Source organism: Gymnoscopelus microlampas (assembly GCF_963454915.1).
Source record: "Gymnoscopelus microlampas genome assembly, chromosome: 6".
Taxonomy (NCBI): Eukaryota; Metazoa; Chordata; class Actinopteri; order Myctophiformes; family Myctophidae; genus Gymnoscopelus; species Gymnoscopelus microlampas.
The window spans coordinates 29,786,508-29,811,763 of NC_139943.1; the positions used below are offsets into that span (position 1 = coordinate 29,786,508).

The window sequence follows — 25,256 nt, forward strand, 5'->3', positions numbered from 1 at the left end:
CTCTTCACTTTCTCGTCGTCTTCCGCAAGGACAAAAAACACACAAAAAAAAAAAGAAAAAATCAACATTCCGTCGGGTGTCCTCTTGACACTCGCAAAGCCATAGATCTCTTTTATCTTCTTTTCTCCTTTTCCTCTTTCTCTTTAACTTAAGGATCCACCTGAATTGCATTCAGCCAAATTGTTAACTTTTTGTTCATCGTTTGTGTGTGTGCCTTTTGTGTCAGTGAATGAAAGAGAGAGGGAATGAAAGACTTGAGACGGGAAGAATGTGAAGGCATGCCGGGCGGGGAGGGGAGGGGGGCATTATAGGGGGGCAGAAGGTCAAGAAGTAGTGGACGAGAGCAGGGGTGAGGTTGGGTGGGGTGGGGGTGGGGGGGCAGGGGGATCGGTGGGCTCGGACAGGGCAGGGGAGGTCAGAGAGGACTGCCACAGAAATGACGTCAGAGACAAAGCTATAATCCCCTAGTCTTTTTTTTTTCCTTCCTCCAAACTTGTCTGTGCAAAGGGCTGTCGGTGGGGCTCATTTGTGGTTAACGTCCGTGGGGAGCACGACCGGGGGCAGCGCGCTGGTCAGCCGGATCAGAGACCTGTGCTCCTCCGCCTCCTCCTGTGCTATGATTTTGTCCGCCAGCCTCCGAAACCTCTTCGCCCTCAGGATGGCGGGGACCCCCCTCCGGAGTCTCTGGGCCGCCTTCCTCTGCCACACTTCGTATTTGGAATACCTCACGGTCACATGAGGCTGCTTCCTTGGGACTTCCTGCAGAAGAGAGGGGGGGGGGGGTAGGAAGAGGATGATGATGAGATACTGTATCGCTTGTCATGACAAATGGGGGGCGAAACCCTCTTATGTAGCAAAAAAAAGAAGAAAAAAAAACAGGCCATTGTTGCAGCAAAGAGACATGGGAGAAATGGAAATCAAGACGTCGTTCTGGGAGCGGCAAATCATGCCGAGCGCCACAACAGATGCGGCTCGCCCCTGACTCGTCCCTGTTTTGATTTGCCCTTGCTGAAAGACGCTGTCAACAAGTGCTGCAGACTTTTTAACATACGGTCAAAAGGGAAAGGCGGTCACTCCCATCGTATGAGGAACGAGTCATTGTTTGCCTGACGAGCCACTAAATACTACCCCCCCCCCAGACACACAGACACACAGACACACAGACACACACACACACACACACACACACACACACACACACACACACACACACACACACACACACACACACACACACACACACACACACACACAGAGATCCAACCAGATAACTTACAAATGCGTTCTTCCTCTGAAACCTATCTTTACACAACAAACTCTTTCAACCGGCGTTCTGTGTTGCACTGTGCGAGCGCCAGGGAAGGAGAGAAAGACTGTGTGTGGGAGTGGTGGTGGCTGGGCTAGAATTTATGCGTGAGTAGCCAGTGCTCCATCTGAATGGCTTGTTTTGGTTCTGCCACTTGAACAGTGTTTATCCCCCTTCATTCACTCCAGGGCCGCTCAATAGCCTAGGAACAGCTGGCCCTCAGAGCAGGATGTACCCATCAACTCGCTCCCCTGCCCGGACCAACTGGGGACAGGTCCCAACTGGGGACATGTCCCAACTAATTCCCCAACTGGCTCTCTCTTTCTTCATGAGAGAGATGGGATTTCTTGGCCATACCTACAGTCACGTATCTTTTTTTGTTTTGCTTGTTCATTTATATCCTTCAAAATTTCAAAAGAATAAGAATAGCAGCATTGATTTAAAAAAGAGAAAGAAGATAAAAGCATAAAGGGCGAGAATCCATTCAGGCAGGGCCTGGAGCGCGGCCACTGTTACAGTACGTCTTGTGCCTCCAGTGAAAAGGCATAGTGCTTTGAAGATCTCCATGCATGTTTGTAACAAAAGAGGTTCTAATAGCCAGCTGAGGTGATTCTGACCACAGGACTCTAAATGCATGCCAGTTTTTGGAGTGGTTAGTGTTCCGTGACTAATAATCACACAATCAGAACAAGAATAAGAACTCACTGTTTTGTTATGGACCAGTAGTCCCGAGTTTCTCAAATTCACACACACACAACACACACACACACACACACACACACACACACACACACACACACACACACACACACACACACACACACACACACACACACACACACACACACACACACACACACACGTCCCTGAGTGTGACCCTGCCTCCACTCTAACATTACCTGAATACGTTATTTTTCCGCAACGGTCAGCACTTTACATGGAAGATAATTGCTTACCATTGACCATTTTAACGAGATAAACCTGTCCTCACGTGGGTTTTTCAGTCTGTTCTCACAGACAGGTGCATGGGGGCAAAGCGCAGGACAGAACAGTGATATGGGCGATGGCAGGACAGATAGATTAGAACTCAAGGTTTTCCCATACTGGTGTTTTGTTGTTGCTGAGACGTACCTGCTTTAGTGCGGGCATCACTGTGTGTATGACCTGTAGAGAGGTGGCCGACACGTCCCTCTCTGACTTGGCGGGTTTGGCGCAGTACTGCTCCAGCAGGGCGAGGTCACAGCTACGGAAACAACACTCCTCCACGATGCCGCGGTTCTGGGAGCGTCGATTGCTAGCTCTGCTGGTTGGTCGACCTAAAGGACGCCGGGGGAGAGGAGAGACAGTCTGTTAGGAGGAGGAAATCCTGTCAGGATCAAGACCCGAGCACACAGCACACTCTGACAGCAAATTAAGACTCAATCGTGTCTTTCGTTGGCCAGTGATGTGGATTATTTGGACGGTCATTATATAAAGAGGATAAACTTAAATCTATGGCTGGCTGCGAGAAGGGTTTTTGTTTGTAAAGGGTTTTTGGGTATAGTCTGGGAGTCCTTTCATGACTAAAATCCACAAGTAAACAACAGGACCTGTGGCACACACCCTGGGGGGAAATGACAGGGACACAGACAGACACAGACAGTCGCTATTTGGATGAGTAAATACCTAAAATGGACACTCTCCTGTGACCTTGTCCTTTGCCAACTCAGCAGAGATAAACAGAATGAAGAGAGGGAGAGAGAGAAAGGGAGAGGGAGAGAGAGGAGGGGCAGAGGGAGATAATGAGGTTGAAAGAAAGAGAAGAAAAAAGAACCAAAGAGAGGGTGAGTGAGGGTCAAAACAGAAGGAAAAATAGAAAAGGGGAAAAAAAGAAGGGGGAAAAATGCGGGTGGGGGACAGTGAGACTGGAAAAGAGGTATAACGTATAGGAGAACAAGGTGAGGGGGTGGAGGGTTAAGACATTGCACAGGGGAACACTATCCACGATCAATAAAGGCCTTGTTTGAAGCCCCACACAATGTTGCAGAAATCTCATGAGAGGGCAGGCCAGATTTGATTGCAGGAAGAGGAACATGAGAGAGAAACAGCGAGGGGGCGGGGGGGAGCAAATCTATGTTGGCCCAAATTGGATAATGATCTCTCCGAGTCCGGGAGAGAAGCTTCCGAGGCTAACGCCACACAATGAAGTCGACTGTCAGTGGGTGGGATATAACTAATATTTAGAAATTCAGGGTGTCCAGTGTTTTTCCCTCCACTATATGCTTCCAGGACAGCGAGAGGCAGCTGTGTGTATTTAATTTCTGCATCTGAGCTTTGTTTGTTCAAGCAAAGCCTTGCCCTATTCAAAGTCGAACAGCTACAGCACGTTCACATCAGGATATTTACCTTGACAGCTATTTGCATTATTACCACAAAGAGGATAATGATCATCACTTATGGTAATGATGCTGTCACTATCGAATGATTAAAGTCTGAGATCAAAAACATTTTTTCTCTCTCTTAATCACCAGTGTGGCCGCCTAAAGCCTGGGAACATTGGTGCTGAGGTGACTTGTATGCCTCTTGGGGTGCTATTACTTTCCCCGGCGGAATGCACTGGTAAACAAGCGGCCCATTGTGTCGCATTGAGTCGTGTGTGACTTCACAGCAGAGCCGACCTTTCATATGCAATCAGAGGTATGGGCTCTAGCGACAGAATGCGCCCACTCAGCACAGCAGCCAACACGTCTTGAGAGAGAGAGAGACAGCCACACAGCTGGCTAAAAGCTCTCTCACTCTCTGTCTGTCTGTCTCTCTCTCTCTCTCTCTCTCTGTCTGTCTGTCTGTCTGTCTGTCTGTCTGTCTGTCTGTCTGTCTCTCTCTGTCTCTCTCTCTCTGTCTCTCTCTCTCTTGCGTGCATGTGCGAGCGTGTAACAATACCAAACATGCAAACTTTCCACACAACCGCACACACTGAGAATACCAAACATGCAAATTTCCAAACAACCACACACACAGAGATCCCAACAGACGAGCGTTATTACGCATGCACAAAAGCCGACTCAGCAGTAAAAAAAAATGTAAATGTAAAAAATAAAATGAAATAAATAGACCAAATGAAATAGCACATAAATGTCGGTTGAGCAGTAAAACCTACTGAAATAGAATCCTCTGTCTTCACAGACAAACTGCAGTGCATCCACCAGCTCTCCGCCACAAAGGGTCTCAGCGGACGCAACTTCAATAATGTACAGCGTCATGGCCAGAGCAAACACCAGAGCTCTGCTCGAAGAAGACATCTTCTTGACCTGCAAGAGGGGAAACAGCAACTTTAGTACACACAATAATATTCCACATGGCTGTGCAAACACATTTGTTTTAATTCTTCGACTGTCGTTTAAAGTAACTTTACAAATTGTGAAATTATGACAACTCAAAAGTCAGAGGGAGTTGCTGTCATCTGGGGCAAAATGGACCATGCCAAATGAAACATCTGATTCTGAATACTTTATTTGATTGAATACCTTATTAACTGTTTGCAAAAAAAGCACAGAAAGTACAGTTCCATACAAAAGGATGCTAAAAGGATTAAACCCAAGAGAGCACTGTGGCTTGTTCCCATTTGGGTCCTGTGTATTCAATTCATCGAAACATTTAATGACAGACAAATATACAATACTATGCAAAACTATGATAAAAAAAACATCATATAAACGAGTAGTAATCAAAAAGAAAAATATGTACAGTAAATTCTGTTGTGTATTAGCCAACAACCCTTTAAAAAGTCTACTATGTAAGGGCTCATGCACCTTTTAGGCCTTAATTGGCGATTTTCTTAAACCGTTATCAACCGTTATCATGCCACGGCACCTGGCAGAATTGCTTATTCTGGAGGAAAACGAGACCGTATCTCTGTGTTTGTCACAATCTTGCACAACAAGTTGCAAGACCGGCTGCTCAATACTAGCCAACTATCTCAAAAGCCACAACTCAGCATATATTTCCCCCTTGCTCACCCTGTGCTGAGCTCAGTGACCCGCAGATCTAGCGCCCCCTATCTGCCGCTCTGAGCCCAGCTGTTTGCTCCCAGCTCAGTGGAGGGACGCACAATTAACGCCAAAGAAGAAGTAGAACATACAGTATGTCCACGTAGCTGTATTATTCTCCTTTTATTTTTATTTTCTTGTTTAACCACTAAAACCCCAGCATCGGTGGTATATTGTGCAGAAAGCTTTTGCTGAAAATAGCAGATGGACAAGCTCTGAGCTTGTCGATCTGCTATTTTCAGCGAAAGCCTTCCCCGCAATGATAGAAAACACTAGTATTAACACTAGTATTGACACTAGTATTGACACTAGTATTGAGCCCTGAGGGACTCCGGTTACCCATATGGGATTGAAGTGGTTAACTTCTGACCTGTTGCACTTATAAGGCACCTTAGGCACGCATCTTTAATGCTCAGTCCACGTTATAGCTAGGCATCAAGTGAATTATTCTGCTGCAAGGCAAGCAAATAATGGATGTCCCCAAATAGCGCAAAAGAGGGTAAAAAAAAAAACGAACAGCAAAAGTACAAAGCCCCGAAGCTGCTGCTTTCCTTATTGTGCCAAGACAGTTACATGTCTATGAGCCTGTCAAATGTCTTTCTTTTTTTTACGCACGCACCACATAACCGAAAAGCGCACAAGCATATATAAAGCCAATATTCGAACCCGGCCCCCGGGACTCCGGCGTTGAAAGCCAACATCTTAACCGCTAGACTAAAGAAAATTCCCTATAATCCGAGGGAGATATTAGAGTTTTAAGCTCATCTCAGGCTGAGGCTGTAGTGTGAACCACATAATATTCCGTTGGGTTGCGTTACCTTCATTCTGCTGTGTTCCGTTCTTCGGCAGGTGTGATGGCAAAGTGAGTGGTGTGGTGGTCCGTGTCTTAGCGGGGTCTCCATGTCAAGATGACTGACAGCGGTGTGAGTTAACGTGATGATAAAAGAGGGATGATCGCAGGTGAGTTAGTTTAGTTCCCCAGTTGGTTTGGTGAGGCAGAGCTACAGAGATGATGATGTGTGTGAGAGAGAGAGAGAGGCAGGCTGTCCCAAAGACAAGGCGACAGGCACAAAGTTCTCAGGGAGAAGTATTATATACCAAAACACGCCCCTTCTGCCCCCCCCCCCCTCCTCCCCCTCCCCTCCCCCCTCCTCCTCCTCGCTCCTCCTCTCCACTGGATGGTAAAAATGGTCCAGCGACGCTTCATCAAGTGTTGCCATGTCGGCTTATTTATAAGCTACTTTTGAGCTTGTTTTTCTGTGAAGTTTGCTTGTAGATATTGGTAGCTTACTAGCTTTGCAGTTTATTTGGGGGGCTTGTTTCTAAAGTGTTGCTGCTTATTTCGGCTCGTTCCTTAATGTTGTTCAAACCAGTGTTTCTCAAACATTTTCAAGTCAAGGACCCCCCTAGTTAATATGTATTTGTCCACACGGACTTCCATCTGGAAAATAAATTGTGCCAGGGACACTTTTGTGCCATTTGTGTTAAAATGTTTTAAGAAAAAATATGTTCACCCTTTTCCCAAGATTTAAAAATAATTAGCAGATCTACAAGCTCACAACGCGTAGACTGGCTATTTTCAAGCTGATGAATATAGATGTGATGTGAATTACTCACGTGGCCGCTTCTTTTGGGCTTGTTTTCCTAGAACTGGTTGCTTATTTCTCTCAGAAAACCTGGCAACACTGCCAGCGACGCTTCATGGAAAAGTGCGTAAAGGCAGGAAAAGTGTGTGTGTGTGTGTGTGTGTGTGTGTGTGTGTGTGTGTGTGTGTGTGTGTGCGCGCGGCGCGCGTGCGTGCGTGCGTGCGTGCGTGCGTGCGTGCGTGCGTGTGTGTGTGTGTGTGTGTATGTGTGTGTGTGTGCGTGTGTGTGTGCCTGCGTGCGTGCGTGCGTGCGGAGAAGAAGAAAATGTGAGAGTTCCCAAAAAAAAAAAAAAAAAAAGTGGAACAATTCCATAGACGTTTGTTTCCACGTTTACGCACGGCAACCGGCAAAATATGTCCTCTTCTTCAGTGAACGCACGCTGAGGAGGAGGAGTGGCAGTAATAATATACCCCAGGCCCAGACAGACCCCAAAGTTGAATTAACATTTGTGTGTGTGGAGCCAACCTTTGCTGTGTTGTTTCTCCTCTTCTGACTCAGATTTTGGCATTTGGCACTGGCTGTAGACTTAAGGATCACTTTGGGACCGGGGTCATGCAGCCTACTGAATCATTGTCTGTCTATCATTTACACACACAGACAGTGGAATTTAAGACTAGATGCGTGGCCTCATATTATAGCACACTGATTTTATGTGGATCATATAATGTGAGGTCAAAGGGAGGTGGGCAGAGTCAGAGACTCATTGAGTTATACTATAACCATCTGATCACCTGACCATTAGACTGGTGCACCAGTACTTCTAATCAGTGACAGTATGGTAGATTTGAGGTTTCTAAATATTTAATTTAAGGTCACTATATGAACATAATATGTACATACTGTACCAGCTGGTTTATGCTATGTGTATGTATATGTAGATATCTTAGGTTTTAGCCTCTCCTTGACATTTTTTTCTCTCTCTCGAGTTTGTTTGGTTTTTCACACACAACAAAAACGACGAAGCTTGCACAAAAAATAATTTCACCCACTTCTTTACACATATGTAAACCTGTGATGTGATAAACTCTGATATTACGAAGAGGATGGATTTTTTTTTTTTTGATTGATTGAATACTTTCTTTAGTCAGAAACAGCACAGGTACAGAGGTACAGTCAGACATTTAGGCTAAAAGGATAACACAATTTCCATTGTGGATGGATGGAAGGATGGATGGATGAGGATGGATGAGGAACAATTGTGTTTGTTCTAACAATATAAGGGCACAAAGATGGCCAAATGTCATTTCTGCCATTAATCTCAGACACATCTCAAGCATCAGTGTTACGTTTGGCTATAGACATGAAACATCAGATTTGTACATACAACCCAGCACATTCACTTCAGTACTGTAACCAGTGGTGGAAATCTGAAGTACTCAGATGTTTTACTTAAGTAAAAGTATCAATCTGCAACGTAGAAGTACCGTTACAAGTAAAAGTCCTTACCTGTACAAAAGTATTGGTATCAAAATGTACTTAAAGTACCAAAAGTAAAAGTACTAAAATATGATGCATTGTGAGCTTGTAGATCGGCTATTTTCAAATAGCCTGGGTATAAAATAGGGCTAAAGTGATTAATGTATGTTTTATAATGTAATGTATTTATATCTGCAAAGTAACTAGTAACTAGTTTTCAAATAATTGTAGTGGAGTAAAAGTACAATATTTGCCTCTGAGATGTAGTTGAGTAGAAGTAAAAGTATAGACAACTGGAAATACTCCAGTAAAGTAAAAGTACCTCAACATTGTACTTAAGTACAGTACTTGAGTAAATGTACTTAGTCACTTTACACCACTGAGGATTCCCTGGGGAAGGCTTCTGCAAAGGGTACCAGTGTGTCTGAACATGTCTTTAGGCTGACACCTAGTGGTCTGCTAAGGGAACTTCTATTTGTTTTTGTCGAGGCTTTTCAGGATGGCTGGGGAACAATGCTCAGGATTATTATGTCAATAGCCCCCCTTTGTCCCGAGGATGACCACTTGAGCTAACACCTGATACCAATAGGAGTCTACAGAAACTCTGTCTGGACATGTCCCCAGAGCTAGTCACCTCTCTGGAGCCAGACCTTTAACAAGGCTGACACAAGAGCCACTGTTGCCAAATCTAAGACATTTTAAATATGTTTTGTGCCCTTTTCAAAGCAAAAGACAATGCATGATTTTTTATTCATTTATAGACATTATTTGAATTTAACTATTTTCCTTTTTCATCAGCATACTGTGATTTTGTGATGATGACAAGCCTGGTAGGACAGCCCCCTCCTGTGGCAGATAACATTCTGTACATCTCAAGGATTAATGATAGTCCTTTAGCACATTGGTTCTCAAAGTGGGGTCCGGGGACCCCCAGGGATCCTTGGGGGGGTACCAGGGGGTTCCCTGCGAAATGAGTTTATTTTGCATTCAATTCAGTTTATCCACTTGAGCTCGATATACATTGGCTATTTGAATATAGCCGATCTACAAGCTCACGACGCGTCGCTTTGCTTCGCGACGCGTTGTGAGCTTGTAGATCTACTATTTTCAAAAACATTCTTGCAAAAATGTTTAACATTTGGAATATTTTTGAAGCTTTTTAACACAAATCTTGTATGGGGGGTCCCTGGCACAAAATATTTTTAGATGGAGGTCCACGGCCAAATACATATCAAATTGGGGGATCCTTGACATGAAAAAGTTTGAGAACCACTGCTTTAGCGGGCCTGGGTCAAACTCAATAAAAGTAGCTACGGTATACAGTATACTGGACTGCCTGGAATGGCAATGGGTGAAATTGTGGACAACTGGTTAGAGGGATAGTAAATGATACCCGTTAGTGGCCTTTCCTAGTGTCCTGACCTGAGATTGGGAGGCCGGGGTTCGAATCCCCAGCCGGGTCATACCAAAGACTATAAAAAATTGTACCCCATGCCTCAGCATCAAGGTTTGGATTGGGGGTAAGTCTCTGCGACATACTAGCATCATGTCCAGGGCATGCACTTGTACATCCAAGCCGCCTCACGCTACAGAAACAGGAGATTGGCCCCTGCCCTATGGGCCACATGTCTCGGCAAGTCTTACTTACTTTTTACTTATAGTAAGTGATTTCTATACAACGTGAATTGGTGAATATGAAATCAGAAAAAAACTAGAGGGTGGCAAAAGGTGACCACTTAAGCCCTATTTCTGTATAGCTAAAATAGCAGATCTACAAGCTCACAACGTGTTGGAGGTTGTTGACTCATACGGTTGCAGACAAGAAAACGCATGTCTACACATTTGAATGTAAGATGTCACATGTAGATGGATGGACACGGATTGAGAAGCACTCAGTGCTAATCTAAAATCAGATTAATCTGCGAAAGATGTGTAGAAAATAGGCATAAAAGAACGGAATTAGAGGTTAAATGTGAATGCTAGGGGGGCAATTGCCATGCCCTGGTACCCCAAATGATGCCCCTGGTCCCAGTAATTCTTAACAACAAAGTGTACGGAATGTTAAGCTGTTGATAGAACATGTTTAATATTGTCGCTTGTCGGTCAGAAACCTATCTCCATATTTTAACTTTTTGTGTTTTTTCGTAAATGAACGCCCTACTTGATCATACTACGTCACACGAAAGCATCAAAAGTAGCAGATCTACAAGCTCAACACTGCGAACTTGTAGATCTGCTTTTGCTATTTTTGAATTTGAATCCTGAATCCCAGCAGAGACGATATTTTGTTAACATGAGTAGAGTGAGGAATTAAAATAGATTTTTAAACATGTTGGCCGAAGAATTACACATAGCGTATTGGCGTCTATAATGATAGAAAAAGTGAATGGTGATTTGTGATAGTTTATTATAGCCTACATACATTTTACTGAAGAAAATGCAACTCACAATTCAATACATTTAAAGTATTTTGCATCCTTTTTTATTATGGATTTATGTTGCAAGACAAAAACGGCATAACATTCAAACGGCAAATAAAATTCAAATACTATAAACACACTATTGCAAAATGTCAACTCTTGTACACATAGATAGGTTTTTATTTTATTTTTTAAATAAAACACATTAGATGTGATTAAAATATAAAGTCTATTCACCATTATAACTAATCAAAATGAGACATTGGTTTGATGACACCATGACACCATGACCATATGCATTTCTTTTGTCTCTTTAATACATTCATAATAACACTTCTCCTTGATTTGGTTCAGATTCCGATTCAGAAGCCATGAATGCCCAACGGACACAGCCCCTTCATCAGTGGTGGAAGAAGTACTCTGATGTTTTACTCAATTGTTAAATATAATTTACAATATCACAATGTATAAGTACTCTTTTAAATGTAAAAGTTCCTGTATTCAGAATTTGGTTTGAGGAAAAATGCAAAACTATTTGCATCAAACTTAAAAGTAAAGTGCCCAAAGTTGTACTCACATTTTTCAAAATGTGCTGATCTTCGAAAATAGAAGATCTACAAGCTCATAACACATTGCAATACGACGTGTTGTGAGCTTGTACATCTGCTATTTTTTGAATAACCCAAGTATAAAATAGGGCTTAATTGGTTAATCAATGTTTTGTAATAATAATAATCTAAATCTGCAAAGTAACTAGTAACTTGAGTTTTCAAATAATTGTACTGGAGAAGTACAATATTTGCCTCTGAGATGTAGTGGAGTTGAAGAATAAAGTGTTGAAAAGTTTACATATTCAAGTAAAGTAAAAGTACCTCAAAATGACTTAAAAGTACAGTACTTGAGTAAATGTACTTACTGTTACTTTCCACCACTGCCCGACATCTATAATTCACAGTCATACATGAAGCTGTAAGCAGAGTTCCATTTGTAAAATAAATAGAGCGGGTCATTTTCTTTACCACTTAAGCCCTAATATACTTTGTCATATGAAAAATAGCGAAAATATCAGAGCTATACAAATATCCAACGCTCACAAGCTCGCAATGTGATGCGTTTGTGAGCTTATAGGTCTGGTATTTAAGCAATTCTTTGACATTTTAAGACAAATAATGGTTGATGTAGTTAACATACATTTGTAATTAGGTTATTCAATTGTGATATCAAACATAAATATCAAACACCAGCAAATCGAACCCCGGCTGTGTCAATGAATGAATCCACATGAGTGGACATTATCTTTGGACATGATGCCTGTACTATGCACTGAGGTTTAAATGGTTGCCACCACTGACCAGCCAACATTTCATACGATTAATAGCAGCATAAACATCACAGAAACTTGGAGCACAACGGTCTTGGTACACGTCAGACGTTACAGAGCAGAGCACAGCAGTGGTACAGGAACTGGGGCCTTGATCAGGGCATGACAGTCATGACAGAACATTGAGGGCATCTGCCAGAGTCTTGAGCTCATCCTTTACGTACTCAAGGCCTCCTCGGATCTTCAGGGGGTTGTCCAGGACCTCGATGCTGCTTGTGTACGGATCGAACCTCACAGAGAATGGTCGCTTGATACCAGCCACGTATGTCCTGTCGGAGAACAGCAAATCAAGTCATCTAATGTGTAGAAAATGAAGCAGTGAGGAAAAACCTTTAATAGCTAGAAGGATTGCAATCAGTAGAGTGCATACATCCTCTTGTGGTTTCTTAGTGTGGTCAAGTTTAGCATACTGAAAAGGAATTTCTCTTTTCATCATGGCCGAGCCATTCAATGACAGTAGGTACGAAGCACAGAGCAGTTATTGATGTGGTCAGGTTTAGCATATTGAAACTACAATAATATATCCATGGAAGGAATAATTGGTTTATCATGGCCGAACCATTCAAAAACAATAGCACAAAGCACATGCCAGTAGTACCAGTGCGTATGCATCTTTCACGTGACTGGAGGAAGTGAAGTACTTAAATTTAGCATGCAGCCTCCAGAAAACAAATTATCATATGCATGGCCTGAATTATCATATGCATGGCCTGGAGAAAGTTTGTAAATTAGACCCACGCGAAGGCGCGAAAACCCACGCGAAGGCGCGAAAACGCACACAAGGACGGAAATATGCAGACATATTATTTTTGTCAATTACACCCAATCATGGCTTTTGAACACTACCTGCCTGGCTCTAGCTGTCCTGCGTTTGGGCTCTTACAACTCCAGCAGCCTATGTGACACAAGTTGCAACACGACACAAGCAGGAGCGAGAACTCATACAGGATACAAGTGAGCTTGCAGATGGGCTACTTTTGGTGAAGAGATTTAGTGTAGAGGGGGAAAAAAGGAGTGGACTTAGCACAGACCCCTGAGGGGTCAACTATATGCAGTACTATAGGGTTTTTAAGCGGTTAGGCGGTGAACAGGCAGCCAAACAAAGAGACAAACGGAATGAGCCGAAAACCGCAACCCAACCGCCGGATGTAAATATGCTAAAAACAAAAGTCGGTCAACCTACAGGATTCTCTTCTTGAGTGCATTACCGACAAACCGTCTGAAACCTTCTCGTAAACCCAAATATTTTTCTTAGCCGGGGGAAATTCCCCCTTTAAAGGACCAGTGGGTTCCCTGTGTCAGAAACCTGGATCTTGAATCCTGTCTGACCTCTTACATCCACTAAGGCAGTGGTTCTCAAACTTTTTCATGTCAAGGACCCCCAAATTGACACTTAATAGCCCGCGGACCCCCATTTGAAAAGATAAGCCAGGGACCCCCATAAGAGAAGATTTATACGGCTCTAGCAGTGATTCTCAACCATTTTAATTTCAAGGACCCCCAGTTTGACATGCATTAGGCTACGGACCCCCATTTAATGGCATTTCTATCCCTGGGACCCCATTTTTTATTGTAAACTCAATGTTAATTTAACTCTGAGAGTGTACAAATGGAACCAAATGGACCCGTTAGGGTCCATTTGGTTCCATTTGTACACTCTCAGAGATACAGACCCATAAGGGTCCATTTAGTCTCCATCCATCATTTAGCTGGGGACCCCCTGGAACTCCCTCAAGGACCCCTGGGGGTCCCCGGACCCCACTTTGAGAACCAATGCACTAAGGCTGTGCATACTAACTCATGGGCTATAAAAAAAATCCTCCTTTCCTCAGCACCTGAGACGTAATCCATCCATACCTATAAAACACCATTCAAACGTGCACTCGTGCAAAACAAACGTTTTCCCACGCCAACGTTCTCTCATCCATTACAGGAGGAGAGATGTCATATGGCAGTCTCCTAGTTGGAGAGACCAAATACAGTGAAAACACTCACTAAAGCTACTTGTTTTCGCAAGGCAACATTTGATCTGGCGGCCAAGTGAAACAAAACGGCATTTTTGCCTCGGTAAGAGAGAATACATTGGTAACAGCTGTCTGCTGGCTCGTTCGAGCTGACAAACAACAACACTACAAACCTTTCTGCATGGCCTCAGGGACTGGCTGGCTGTTCTCTGACCTTGTCCTCACATAACCCTTTCTGTGTGTTAAGTGTCGGGTTGTGTGTGTGTGTGTGTGTGTGTGTGTGTGTGTGTGTGTGTGTGTGTGTGTGTGTGTGTGTGTGTGTGTGTGTGTGTGTGTGTGTGTGTGTGTGTGTGTGTGTGTGTGTGTGTGTGTGTGTGTGTGTGTGTGTGTGCGCGCGCGCGTGCGTGCGTGCGTGCGGGTGTGAGAGTTTAAGTGGTATGTGCGTGCGTGCGACCGCGGCATGTGTGTGTGTGTGCATGTGTCAACGTGCAGCACGTACCTGAGTTTCTCCTTGGCGTCTGCAAAGCTCTCAGAAACAAAGTAGACAGTTTGGTATTCCTGGTCCTGGTAAGGCTGCACCGCAGCCGCCTGAGGGTCAAACTCCCTCCTCTCAGGTTCATCGGACAGGGAGTGCTGTCAAAGACAAAGAGAGACAAAGAGAAAAAGATTGAAGTTCCACTTCACCCATTTTCGCTCTGTGTTTCAGAGTAGGGCTGTGGACAGGTTCAGAAACCTTTCCTGTGTCATCATCGGTAGGCCGCTTTGGTAATTCTGAGGCTTTCAAACGTTGTTTTCTTATTTTATAATATGAAGATAGGGTTGAAATGGGTGAAGTGCTCTCCTTTAATGTTTCGGGCAGAGAAACAAAATCACAGGACAAAAGGTGTTGGCACTGCACTGTACGTACCTCCAGCTCCCCAAATGAGGAGAGGAGTCCAGCTCCGTAAGCCTTCACCTGGCCATTCTGCTTACACAAGCCAAACTCCACCGTGAACCAGTACAGCTGAGAGACAATCAGACAAGTAAACGTTCAATATTAATTTAAAGGGATATTTCACTTTCAAACGGGGTAATGTCTGCATTCCGACATCTCACTACTCCGACTAGTGGCTTCCGCGTGCGGTTAGGGTTAGGTGTAGGGTTAGTTAACGTCGGAAAGGCGACATGTAACCCTTTCAAACATGTTTAGGGTCATTTTAATAAAACAAGTAATTGAAATAACATAGCCACCTCACGTATTATAAGGACAATATCAGTCACCAGAACCAAGGACGGGTGTTTTAGATGAAAGATGAATCGATCATGGTTAAAATGGAGTTTGAAGTTACAATGGGTTCATATAGGACTGGGGGAGTGTCTGATCAAATTAATATCAAATATCTAAATACTTAAAAACTGTATGGGGTGCTCACAAAAGCCTGAGTAGACGTTACAATGACCTCAAACATGTTTGAAAGTGAAATATCCCTTTTTTAAGAATTCAAAGCTCCATATTCAGATGGTAATCATTGCTGTTTAGAATGTTTCTTCAGTAACAGGGGTTTCCCTTTCTCTCCAGCTCGTTAGGCAAAACAGAAATTACATTTTCAGGTGGGACACCAATTTCATCCAGTTAGGTGAGAGAACCGATTTATCAGCTACAGCATTATAGTGTTTCAGTTCCAATTTTGTCTGCTCTCTTTTTTCATCAATTCCATATTTCACTTCTTTATATTGTATCCTGTAAGAGTTCTTTCTCCGGACTGGATAAAATTGTTACCCCGATCTGAAAATGTGTTTTTGTTTAAGAGCTGGAGAGAAGGGGAGATAACTGTTACTGAACAGACACTCTAGTAGAGTGTTTATTCAGTAACAGTTATAGACAGCTATAGGAATGATTGTTATGTGAATGTAGAGCTATTTAACACTTATTTTTGACATCAAATATAACTTACAGCATCTTTAACTCTGAGAATGTACAAGTTGCAAATGGATAAATGAACAGAGGATTCTAGTAAACAGAAATACAATTCCAAATTGAGAAGGATAGCCACTCACTGTGGACAGCTTCTCAATATCTTCCTCTGAAGCACCCAGTGATGCCAGGCCGATGTTCTACAAGATACATTTGACAGACGTTATAACTTACAGAATCATGCTCTCATCATAACAACTTCATCATAACAACTTAACAGCTTCTCAGAAGTGCACGGAGCGACAAGAAAGGAGTAAAATGTTGGATGTAGCCGTCTCATCCTCACCTGTGAAAACTGGGCGAAGGTTTTGTCTGCCAGCATTGGCACGTGGCCCAAAAGCTCATGGACACAGTCCCTGAAGACAAACAGAGAGAGAGAGAGAGAGAGAGAGAGAGAGAGAGAGAGAGAGAGAGAGAGAGAGAGAGAGAGAGAGAGAGAGAGAGAGAGAGAGAGAGAGAGAGAGAGAGAGAGAGAGAGAGAGAGACCACAGCAACATTATGGCAACAGATGAGAAGATATAGCAACAGAGACAGAGAACATATGCTTCGGTCTGAAGAGAATATGGTCGGATTTAGAGCATATATCTGCTATCTGTCTTGAAAAACTAACTAAACACACACACACACACACACACACACACACACACACACACACACACACACACACACACACACACACACACACACACACACACACACACACACACACACACACACACACACACACACACACCCCTCTGGCGCCCCCTTGCGTCTCCATTGAAAACCTGTGGTTTTAGAGAGCGATATGACTTGATGAAGCGGATAGCACAGATGATTGGTCCTCAAAGTGGTGTCCAGGGACCCTCAGCATGCCTTGAAGGGGTGCTAAATGGACCCTTACAGATGTGTAACTCTGAGAGAGTACAAATGGAGCTAAATGGACCCTTACAGGTCATAGAGAGTTACACTCTCAGAGTTATTGAAATATAAAAAGTTTTAGAACCATTGACATACTGGCACAGAGGATTGGTCCTCGTTGGGGAGAAAACGTCAAAGTGTGAAGATGATGATGATGAAAGAGGTGAAGACATGAGGAAGAGGAGGGTGGTGTGTTGTACTCACGGCTCAGGGGAGTGCATGGGAGAGGAAGCATGGCGGATGTACTGTGTGCACTGGAACACCCGAAACGCCAGGCTGGCCAGGAAATCCCGAGCCGAGAGCAAACCTGCGACCGGACGCAACTGGAACCCTGTGCGTTCTGTGTGTGTAATAGAGAGAGAGCGAAAGAGAGAGAGAGAGAGAGAGAGAGAAAGACAGTGATTGAGGGGAAATCAAACATGATATTCTAAGTAAGGATTTATCCGAAGAGGTTTTTTGCCTCTGCTTGTAATTGTTTTCTGTCTTTGCTGTCATGGTTTGACCTCCAGGGGGGACGTTACCTTTGAGGAAGCGAGAGACGTCCTCCAGCTGAGGGATGTTGTCTGGGCTGTACCCACAATGCCTCTCTAGCAGACGGAAGGCCTCCAGGAACTCCATGCAGGCATGGGTGTTGTACAGATCCCTCAAGGTAGCGTACACTGTTCTCCTGCACAACACAATTGTGCAATCCATTCATGATGATTACAGTTCTTCGCTTTGAAAATACATGTACTATAGCGTTTTATGTTATTTGTGAGTGAGTAGCTTGAGCGTCTGATTACAGTGGCAGATAATTTCAAGTTTTATTCGATTTAAGATTCTATCCACATTTTAACTCTCTACAACATCTCTTCGACCTTATTCAGGCATACAATGACAAGTGAATGCAGCAGTAGAAAAGGGTTTGAGCAGTGTCATCCCTTGATAGTAGTCACTTGGTCAAGGACTACAATTCCTTTGATGTTGAGTATGGCCCTTCCCTTATAGTACACTATTAGGGACTACAATTCCCTGGATGTCAATCTAGACGTTGGAATGTTGGACACAGGTGTCTTGCATTGGATATTAAAGTGATGACACTGCTCGAACCCTGTTGCACTCACACAACCGAAGACCTGCATTCAAACTCGGATATCTGCAGTTTTGAGTGTGCGGCTGCTGTTTTGTTCTGTTTTATACTGTTCAGTTCTTTTATAATTCAGCTCCAGCACCTCATCTAAGGTCTGAGTAAGCGCATGAGCTGTGGTTTATTTCACAACTCTTTTTTTCCCCTCTTAATCGCCATTTGCTACAGTGAGTGGCAATCCATTCAATCAAAGCATTTGTTTCTGCACCCTCGCTGACATTTTGCACTTAGACGATCTAAAGCTGATGTCTAGATTGCTTTAATAAGCACCCTGTGACTAATTCATCACCATGAAAGCCAAATCATACCGCCATGACACACAAGCTCGTGTAACAAAGAAGCTTATGAAGCTAACTCATTGATGAATTAATTGACACAGCATGTGGTTAAATTTAAAAAAAGAAATAATAATAATTATCTGTCATTTTCATTGCCTTTAAACATAAGATTTAAATATTCTTTTAATTTGTCATCTTTGCCAACCCCATTTTGTCACAGGTACAGCATGCAATACATTAAACAATAGTGGAATTGTACTAAATGTTAATTATTTCCAATAGTGTATACATGTAGACTACTGTATATGATATTTGTATGAATACCAACTGAAACACACAAGCAGAAAGATACATAAATCAAGTACCAAGTGCCTATCTCCTCTTCTGTGTACTCCAGTTTGGGAATGAGCTCCCCGCTGAGGACAAGAGCAGACAAGCACACTTTTAGTAAATCCTTAGGTTGTGTAGTGGTGGACAAAGTACTCAACCCCAGTACTTGAGTCAAAGTATAGATACTCCTGGTCAAAATATGACTTAAGTGAAAGTTGCTCATTCAAATTTGCACTGGAGTACTTGTGTTAGAAAAATATAAAGTATTCAAAAGTACAAATTACAAAGTACATTTTCTTTTTTAATATCAATGCATAATTATAATGTAATTGTTTTGGGGTATCTGTCACTTTACATTTATATTATGTGAAATGTGTCCTCTGCATTCTAAATAACAGTGGACATGCGAACAGCATACATCTAAATAACATTCAAAGCATATTATGTGAATATACAAACAGCATCTGGATGACATATCTAGTACATGTATGTATCTAAATAGGCAACAAGCACTAATAAATAAGGAGTGCCAGGGCGTGAGGTCGAGTGTGAAGCAAGGGGCCAGTCTGAGATTTTCACATTGACGCCAATACGGAAGAGACAGTTCATATGAATGGCCTGTAGTTTCGCTGTTTTACCCCTGCTGGTGTCAGAAAGAATTAATTTTAACGCAAGCAGCTGGGTTTTTGACAAACTTTAGACTAGATTTTCCTACCTTAATAAAAATGGTCATAAATACTATTATGCTTCCAGTCGCTAGTTTAAAGTCTCCTTTCAATCATCATGATATGCATTTTGGTAAACTATGGTCCCATTTATTTTAAAATTGACGATAACGTAGGTTATGCTCTAGGGGGGGGGCGGGATGATTTGATTGATAAGCTACACAACCAATAGCATTCATTCCCCGCCCCCGCTTTTGATTGACAAGCTACCCAACCAATAATGTTCTGGTGTCATTCTGCAGGATATGACGCGATATTGAAAGATGGCGGATTGCACGCAGCTGAACAATCGGCTTCATTTGCGGTCTGGAGAGTCTAGGGGGGCGGGTAACGCTGTCCATTCATTTTATACAGTCTATGGTGTGAAGAGATTATCATGTCTTACTATCTGTATCTGAAGGCAATCTCTCCAATCATCTTCCTCCTCTGTCTGTAGACGAGGTCTGTGAAGCCCTGTCCAAAATAAATGAACAATGAGATCACACCACATATTATAGGCATTTTTTTTTTACCATTTTAATATTTATTTATGCATTTATTTGTGTATTGTGCCTCTCCAATTTAGTAATTATGCCTCTACACGTATATCGTCTCTGTTGGGTGGAAACCTAATTATGTCCAAAACTGTTACTTTTCAGGATTCAAATTGAAAAATAGCAAAAGCAGCAGATCGACAAGCTTTTTTCACAATGTTTGCCTCTTTCTTACATAATATTTGTCAATTTGGTATTAAAACGGTCTTAACAGTCATTAAACTGTAACTTTAAAAATGTGCAGATAACCTGTATACACTTATACTGTATGTTGGTTTGTACTGTTGAGTGAGAAAACAATGTTGCACATTTAGCTAATCATCTGGGAACCTCCCCCAAATAATATGGGGACCCCCCTGGGGATCATGACCCCCAGTTTGGGAACCACTGCTGTAGGAGTCCCTATAGTGCAGCGACAGAGGTCACAATCCCCTGCTGGCTTCCTACCCGCAAAACACGGCCAATTGTGTTGATTGGACAAAGTCAAATCAAACCAAGTCTCGACTGAGAATGAATTTCTAAGCGAACATGCTAAGAGAGAAGCATTTTGTATACTCACAGGATGGTCGTGATCTAAATCCGGGTCATACTTTGTGACGAGATGGTGACATCTGTCCAACTCAGCTATTCTCTTTGGGAACCAGTGAACTGGAGAAGAAAAGGGGAAATTTCACAAAAATAAATGACTCCGGGTGGACAGTCTACTTAAATTTTCAGCTTCACCCAGCCGATTGTTGTTTTTTGCCGATTTCCCACAATAACAGAAAACAGAAAAAACACTAGTATAGAGCCCTGAGGGTCAACCATATAGGGTTTAAGTGGTAAATTGTCTAGCTCAGGGACACCTCGACACTTTGCCGGGAATCGAACCTGCGCCGCCAAGGTAGCTATACAAGCCCAAGGTTCTGCCAAAGTTCATCATCGCTTTTACCTCCAGTTAGTACAATCATAGCTTATCACTGTGTATTTCACATCGTGACCTAATAATCCTATAGTAATGGAAATGGGAGGGTCTTACATTTAACCTCTTTGGTGGTCTTGACATCGTCTGCGATCCTCTTGATGGCGCTGATGAGCGTGCTGACGTCAGTAAGGTGCACCTCACAGCGGACAAAGTACTCCAGACCTTCCAGGCTGTCCTTGGTTGTCCTGCATGGCCGTGTCTCCAAATGGTGGATCTTAGCTTCAAAGGTCTTCAAATACAGACACGCACATACAATTTACAATTTACAATTACAATTTACAATTTAGGCATTTGGCAGACGTTCTTAATCCAGAGCGATTTACAGTAAGGAAGGTAAACACAAGGTAATACATCAAATGCATAGAAATAGTCATCTAGGATCATAGGTAAACCAAGAACATATCATCAGTCTAAAGTTTAAACAGTATAATATAAAAAAAAATACAGAATTAAAACTATACAAACTATAGGATGCCAGGTCAACAAATGAACCTGGCATCTGTCTACATAACATGCTATCTAAATTACATTTTAGCCTTTGCATAAGCCTGCAAGGCCGTCGAGGCTAGGGCAAGTGCTACGGCAAGTGCTATGGGCTAAGGCAGAGTCTGAAGAGGTGAGTCTTCAGATTACGGCGGAAGATTAGGAGTGAGTCTGCCGTTCTAATTGCAATGGGGAGTTCGTTCCACAGTTTGGGAGCCAGAAGGGAGAAGAGTCTGGGACATGTGGAGCGTTGTCCCAGATGCACACACCCACACACGCACACGCACCCGCACACGCACACGCACACATACGCACACACACGCACACACGTACGTGCACACGCGTACGTGCACACACACATGCACAAAGTGACTAACCAAAAAAAAGTTATATCATTACAGAATACAAAACATTGAATGTATCAAAACCAGTCTTTAGACGAGTGATTCTCAAACATTTTCATGTGAAGGACCCCCAAATGTATATGTACTTGGCTGCTTTTGATTTTGCACCAGGGATCCCCATAAGAGAAGATTTGTGTAACAATTTTTCTAGATTTTCTAAATGTCTAAAGAATAGGAGATCTACAAGCTCACAAAGCCTATTACATATAAAGTGGATAAACTGACTTTGATGCTATATTAGATAATTTGTCTCCCTGGAACCCCCCCAAGGACCACTGAGGGTCCCCGGACCCGACTTGAGAACCCTTGCTTTAGACAAGGCTTTGCCTGGTATTCTATCCAGATCAAAGCCAGTTTCACATTAAATATTATTTTCATTGTTGTATACAAAATGTATGATCATAGCAATACTGATATATCAGTGTAGATATACTTTTTACTGTATAATTGTTTACCATTACACAGTATAGTCACATAAAATACCAAAACTGATATGTTTTATAATAATTAAGGCGCATGCATGGCACATTTTGTAGATTAGGCCTATTGAATTGACCAAATTGTTCAAACCCCCTTGACCCCTAGCTCTCAAATCTGGCAATGATAATTCAATTGCGAGAATATATTTTAAACCAATCTCAGACATTTAGATCATCATAATAACCCTCAATGATTGATGCCTCTTATAGGCCAGCTATAGTAAAACAAATTCAAACGTTTTCCAATTTGAAAACAAATTTGCTTTTCCGTATTATCAACACATTACAAAATATTCTCAGAAAGGGTGTTTGTGGCCAAAATACATATTCATTTGGGGGTCCTTGATATGAAAACGTTTGAGAACCACTGGTTAATTCCCCAATTCATTCAGTTTCCGGAAGAAAATAAACCTTTATAGAATAGGCTACTTGTTGCTCGGGTCAGGGGCGCTGGAATGGCAAATAACATGGGGGGACACATCAGGGGACGCATGCATGCGCGCAGGTGGGTTTGTTAATTTTTTTTTTTTTTTTAACTTCATTTCGGTGAATTCGAAACAAAAGTGCGGGGGACTGGACAGATCTTTTTTTCTTTTTTTTTCCGACTAGACTGAATTGTGGGGCACACAGTGTCTTTTAATTAAACAGGCGCCGGCGCCACTGGCTCGGGTCGGATGTCTTACCTCAAAGACTTTGAGGGATCGTGACAGTGTGGGTGTCTTGGAGGTCCTCAGGGTGAAGAAGAGGTTGAGCAAAGCTTTCCCATCGTCTTCTTCAAACACAATCTGTTCCCCTTGGTCCGCTGCCTCAGCTGCGGCCGCGGCGGCCGCGGCCTCTCGCTCTTTGCGCGCGTCTTCGATCAAACTCTGCCTCCTGCCGACGAACCTTGGAGACTGCGACTAAACAGTAAACACACAACAAAACAAGTCATGGTGACATTTGTCATGCAAACAAGTGTTTATAGATAATCCTTGTAAAGACAAACACGGAAACGATAAAGAAGACCAGAAATAGCCTGGTTTGTTGACCTTTGCTTTGTAATATCCTACTATACACAGTAGCCTACCATCGTGTTAATGTGTGTAGTACAAATAGCCATAGTGGTTCCCAAACATTTTAGCTCAAGACCCAAAAGAGAAATTTGAGAAATTAGAAAATAGCAGATCTACAAGCTCACAACGCCGCTATTTTAACTACTTCTTAAATATTTGTTTTCCAATTTATGGAATTTCTTTGATTTAAAAAAATATATATAGATATTTTTCTTATTTTTTTTATGTTTTGACATTTACTCGTGACCCACAAAGATGGGTCTCGACCCACTATTTGGGAAACAGTGGTCAATAGCCTGTCTGTAAGGGTTAATTTGAGTTATATTTGCACACTGAGTTGTGAAGTTAGCAGAGACAACTTCTGACAAGGAGACAAGATAGTAAGGCTACTGGGGAAAATTCCTTCCTGTAAAACATTTTCTTTTCAGGACAAAAAGTGTATTTTAGACATGGGGTGGGGAGCTCCGAGTGTTCCCACTAAGGAAAGTCGGCTTTCAACATCTTAAAAACGTCTTTGTATTGATGAGTAGCGAAAGTGTATTTTTTATTTTGACTAGAGACGAGAGGCTACTGCCTGGGGTGTTCGAGCAACGGCTCGCGTTAAGGATTGATTGATTGATTGATTGATTGATTGATTGATTGATTGATTGATTGATTGATTGAATACTTTATTGGTAGCCTAGTTTGTAGAAAAAAAGCACAGGAAAGTACAGTTCAATACAAGGCCAGCTGAGGATTTAAAACCAAGAAAGTCTATGGCTTGTTTTCATTGGGGTCCTTTGTATTCAATTCATAGATATTTAATGACAGACAGATATACATTACTATGCAAAAACATCATAAAAATAGTTTGAAAACAGAAAAACAGAAAACAAAAATTACTGTCAAGAGGGGGGCTAGGCTTTGACTTTTACAGGGACCATAGTTTCTAATTACAGCCACCTGTGTAGGTACTCTTTTAGAGCGGTTTTGAAGGAGAGAAGGGTTTTACAGTTTACACTCCTTCAGGACTCCTTCAGGAGAACTCCTTGTAACGCCATAAGTGCTTTACAAGTTTACATCTCAGTAAGAGGCGTAGCAATATAGACGGCTTTGCTAAAATTCAGTTGGATATGTAGTTGCCATAAATACTGCTCAAATTGTCCTTGATTGTCTGATTTGGGCGCACCACCGTTCAATGGTTGTGCACTACATTGGACTGCTCCAGTGCGTAAAGGCTTTCCGTGCGCGCAGCCTTCTGACTGTCCTACACATGGTGTTTTAACATGACACATGTAACACCGGCCCATCATGTGGCGTCTTTAAAATCCAATTTACACTATTTTTATTTTTTTTAAATCACCGTTAATATTGTAGCGACCGATCCCGCAAAAGACCCGGCCGTAACTTGCTCCTCGGCGTTGCTTATCTGCCGGTCTACCGAGTTCAGCCCGGTGCGCAAAACGTAGCAATACAATGATCTTACCGTCACAGAATCAGACCTCTCCAGTTCGGACGCTGCCCGGCGGATGCTCTTCATGGAGGACGTGGAGCTGCTCGAAATGGGCATGCTGTAGGTGTTTGTGTGGAAGTGATGTTGTGTTGTGTTGTGTTGTGTTGTATGTGTGTGTCAGTAGAGTTGGATGTGTCTGCTGGCTGGACCTCTCACTGTGCTGTGCCGTGCTGTGCAGACGCCCTGTCCCATGGGCTATTTATGGGGGGTCAATTATTTGTTCTCCCTGACGTCAAAACCCAGGGGCGTCATTTGGCAATTACCATGCATGGCATGCACCCCCTAGCTTTCACATTTCTTTTTCCTAACAATATATTTATTGGCATTTCAATTATATAAAACATAACAACAGTATGTATCTTAATAAGATGCCTATAC

General features: G+C 42.7%; 2 protein-coding genes across 2 annotated transcripts; both read right to left on the reverse strand.

Moving 5' to 3' along the window:
- Positions 1–391: 391 nt before the first annotated feature.
- On the reverse strand, positions 392–6,384 carry igf2b (insulin-like growth factor 2b). The gene is made up of 4 exons (XM_084061118.1): positions 6,150–6,384; positions 4,443–4,593; positions 2,438–2,622; positions 392–759 (listed from the first exon to the last, which is right to left on the reverse strand). Exons 1-4 carry the CDS (start codon positions 6,231–6,233, stop codon positions 523–525), a joined length of 657 nt encoding a protein of 218 aa, XP_083917244.1. The 5' UTR covers positions 6,234–6,384; the 3' UTR covers positions 392–522.
- A 5,919-nt stretch (positions 6,385–12,303) lies between these two features.
- Positions 12,304–24,935, reverse strand: th (tyrosine hydroxylase; the record flags this gene model as incomplete). The annotated part of the gene is made up of 13 exons (XM_084059764.1): positions 12,304–12,463; positions 14,658–14,791; positions 15,066–15,161; positions 16,196–16,252; positions 16,399–16,468; positions 17,217–17,352; positions 17,534–17,679; positions 18,782–18,832; positions 19,857–19,924; positions 20,564–20,652; positions 21,023–21,197; positions 23,018–23,227; positions 24,852–24,935. 13 exons carry the CDS (start codon positions 24,933–24,935, stop codon positions 12,304–12,306), a joined length of 1,476 nt encoding a protein of 491 aa, XP_083915890.1.
- Positions 24,936–25,256: the final 321 nt, after the last annotated feature.

Excerpts from the sequence above, each read along its gene's own strand:
- igf2b (XM_084061118.1), bottom strand. The coding sequence starts at position 6,233 with ATGGAGACCCCGCTAAGACACGGACCACCACACCACTCACTTTGCCAT. Across the intron at positions 2,623-4,442 it reads AGACAGAGGATTCTATTTCA|GTCGACCAACCAGCAGAGCT; the intron begins GTAGGTTTTACT and ends GGCGTCCTTTAG. Across the intron at positions 760-2,437 it reads TGATGCCCGCACTAAAGCAG|GAAGTCCCAAGGAAGCAGCC; the intron begins GTACGTCTCAGC and ends TCTCTTCTGCAG.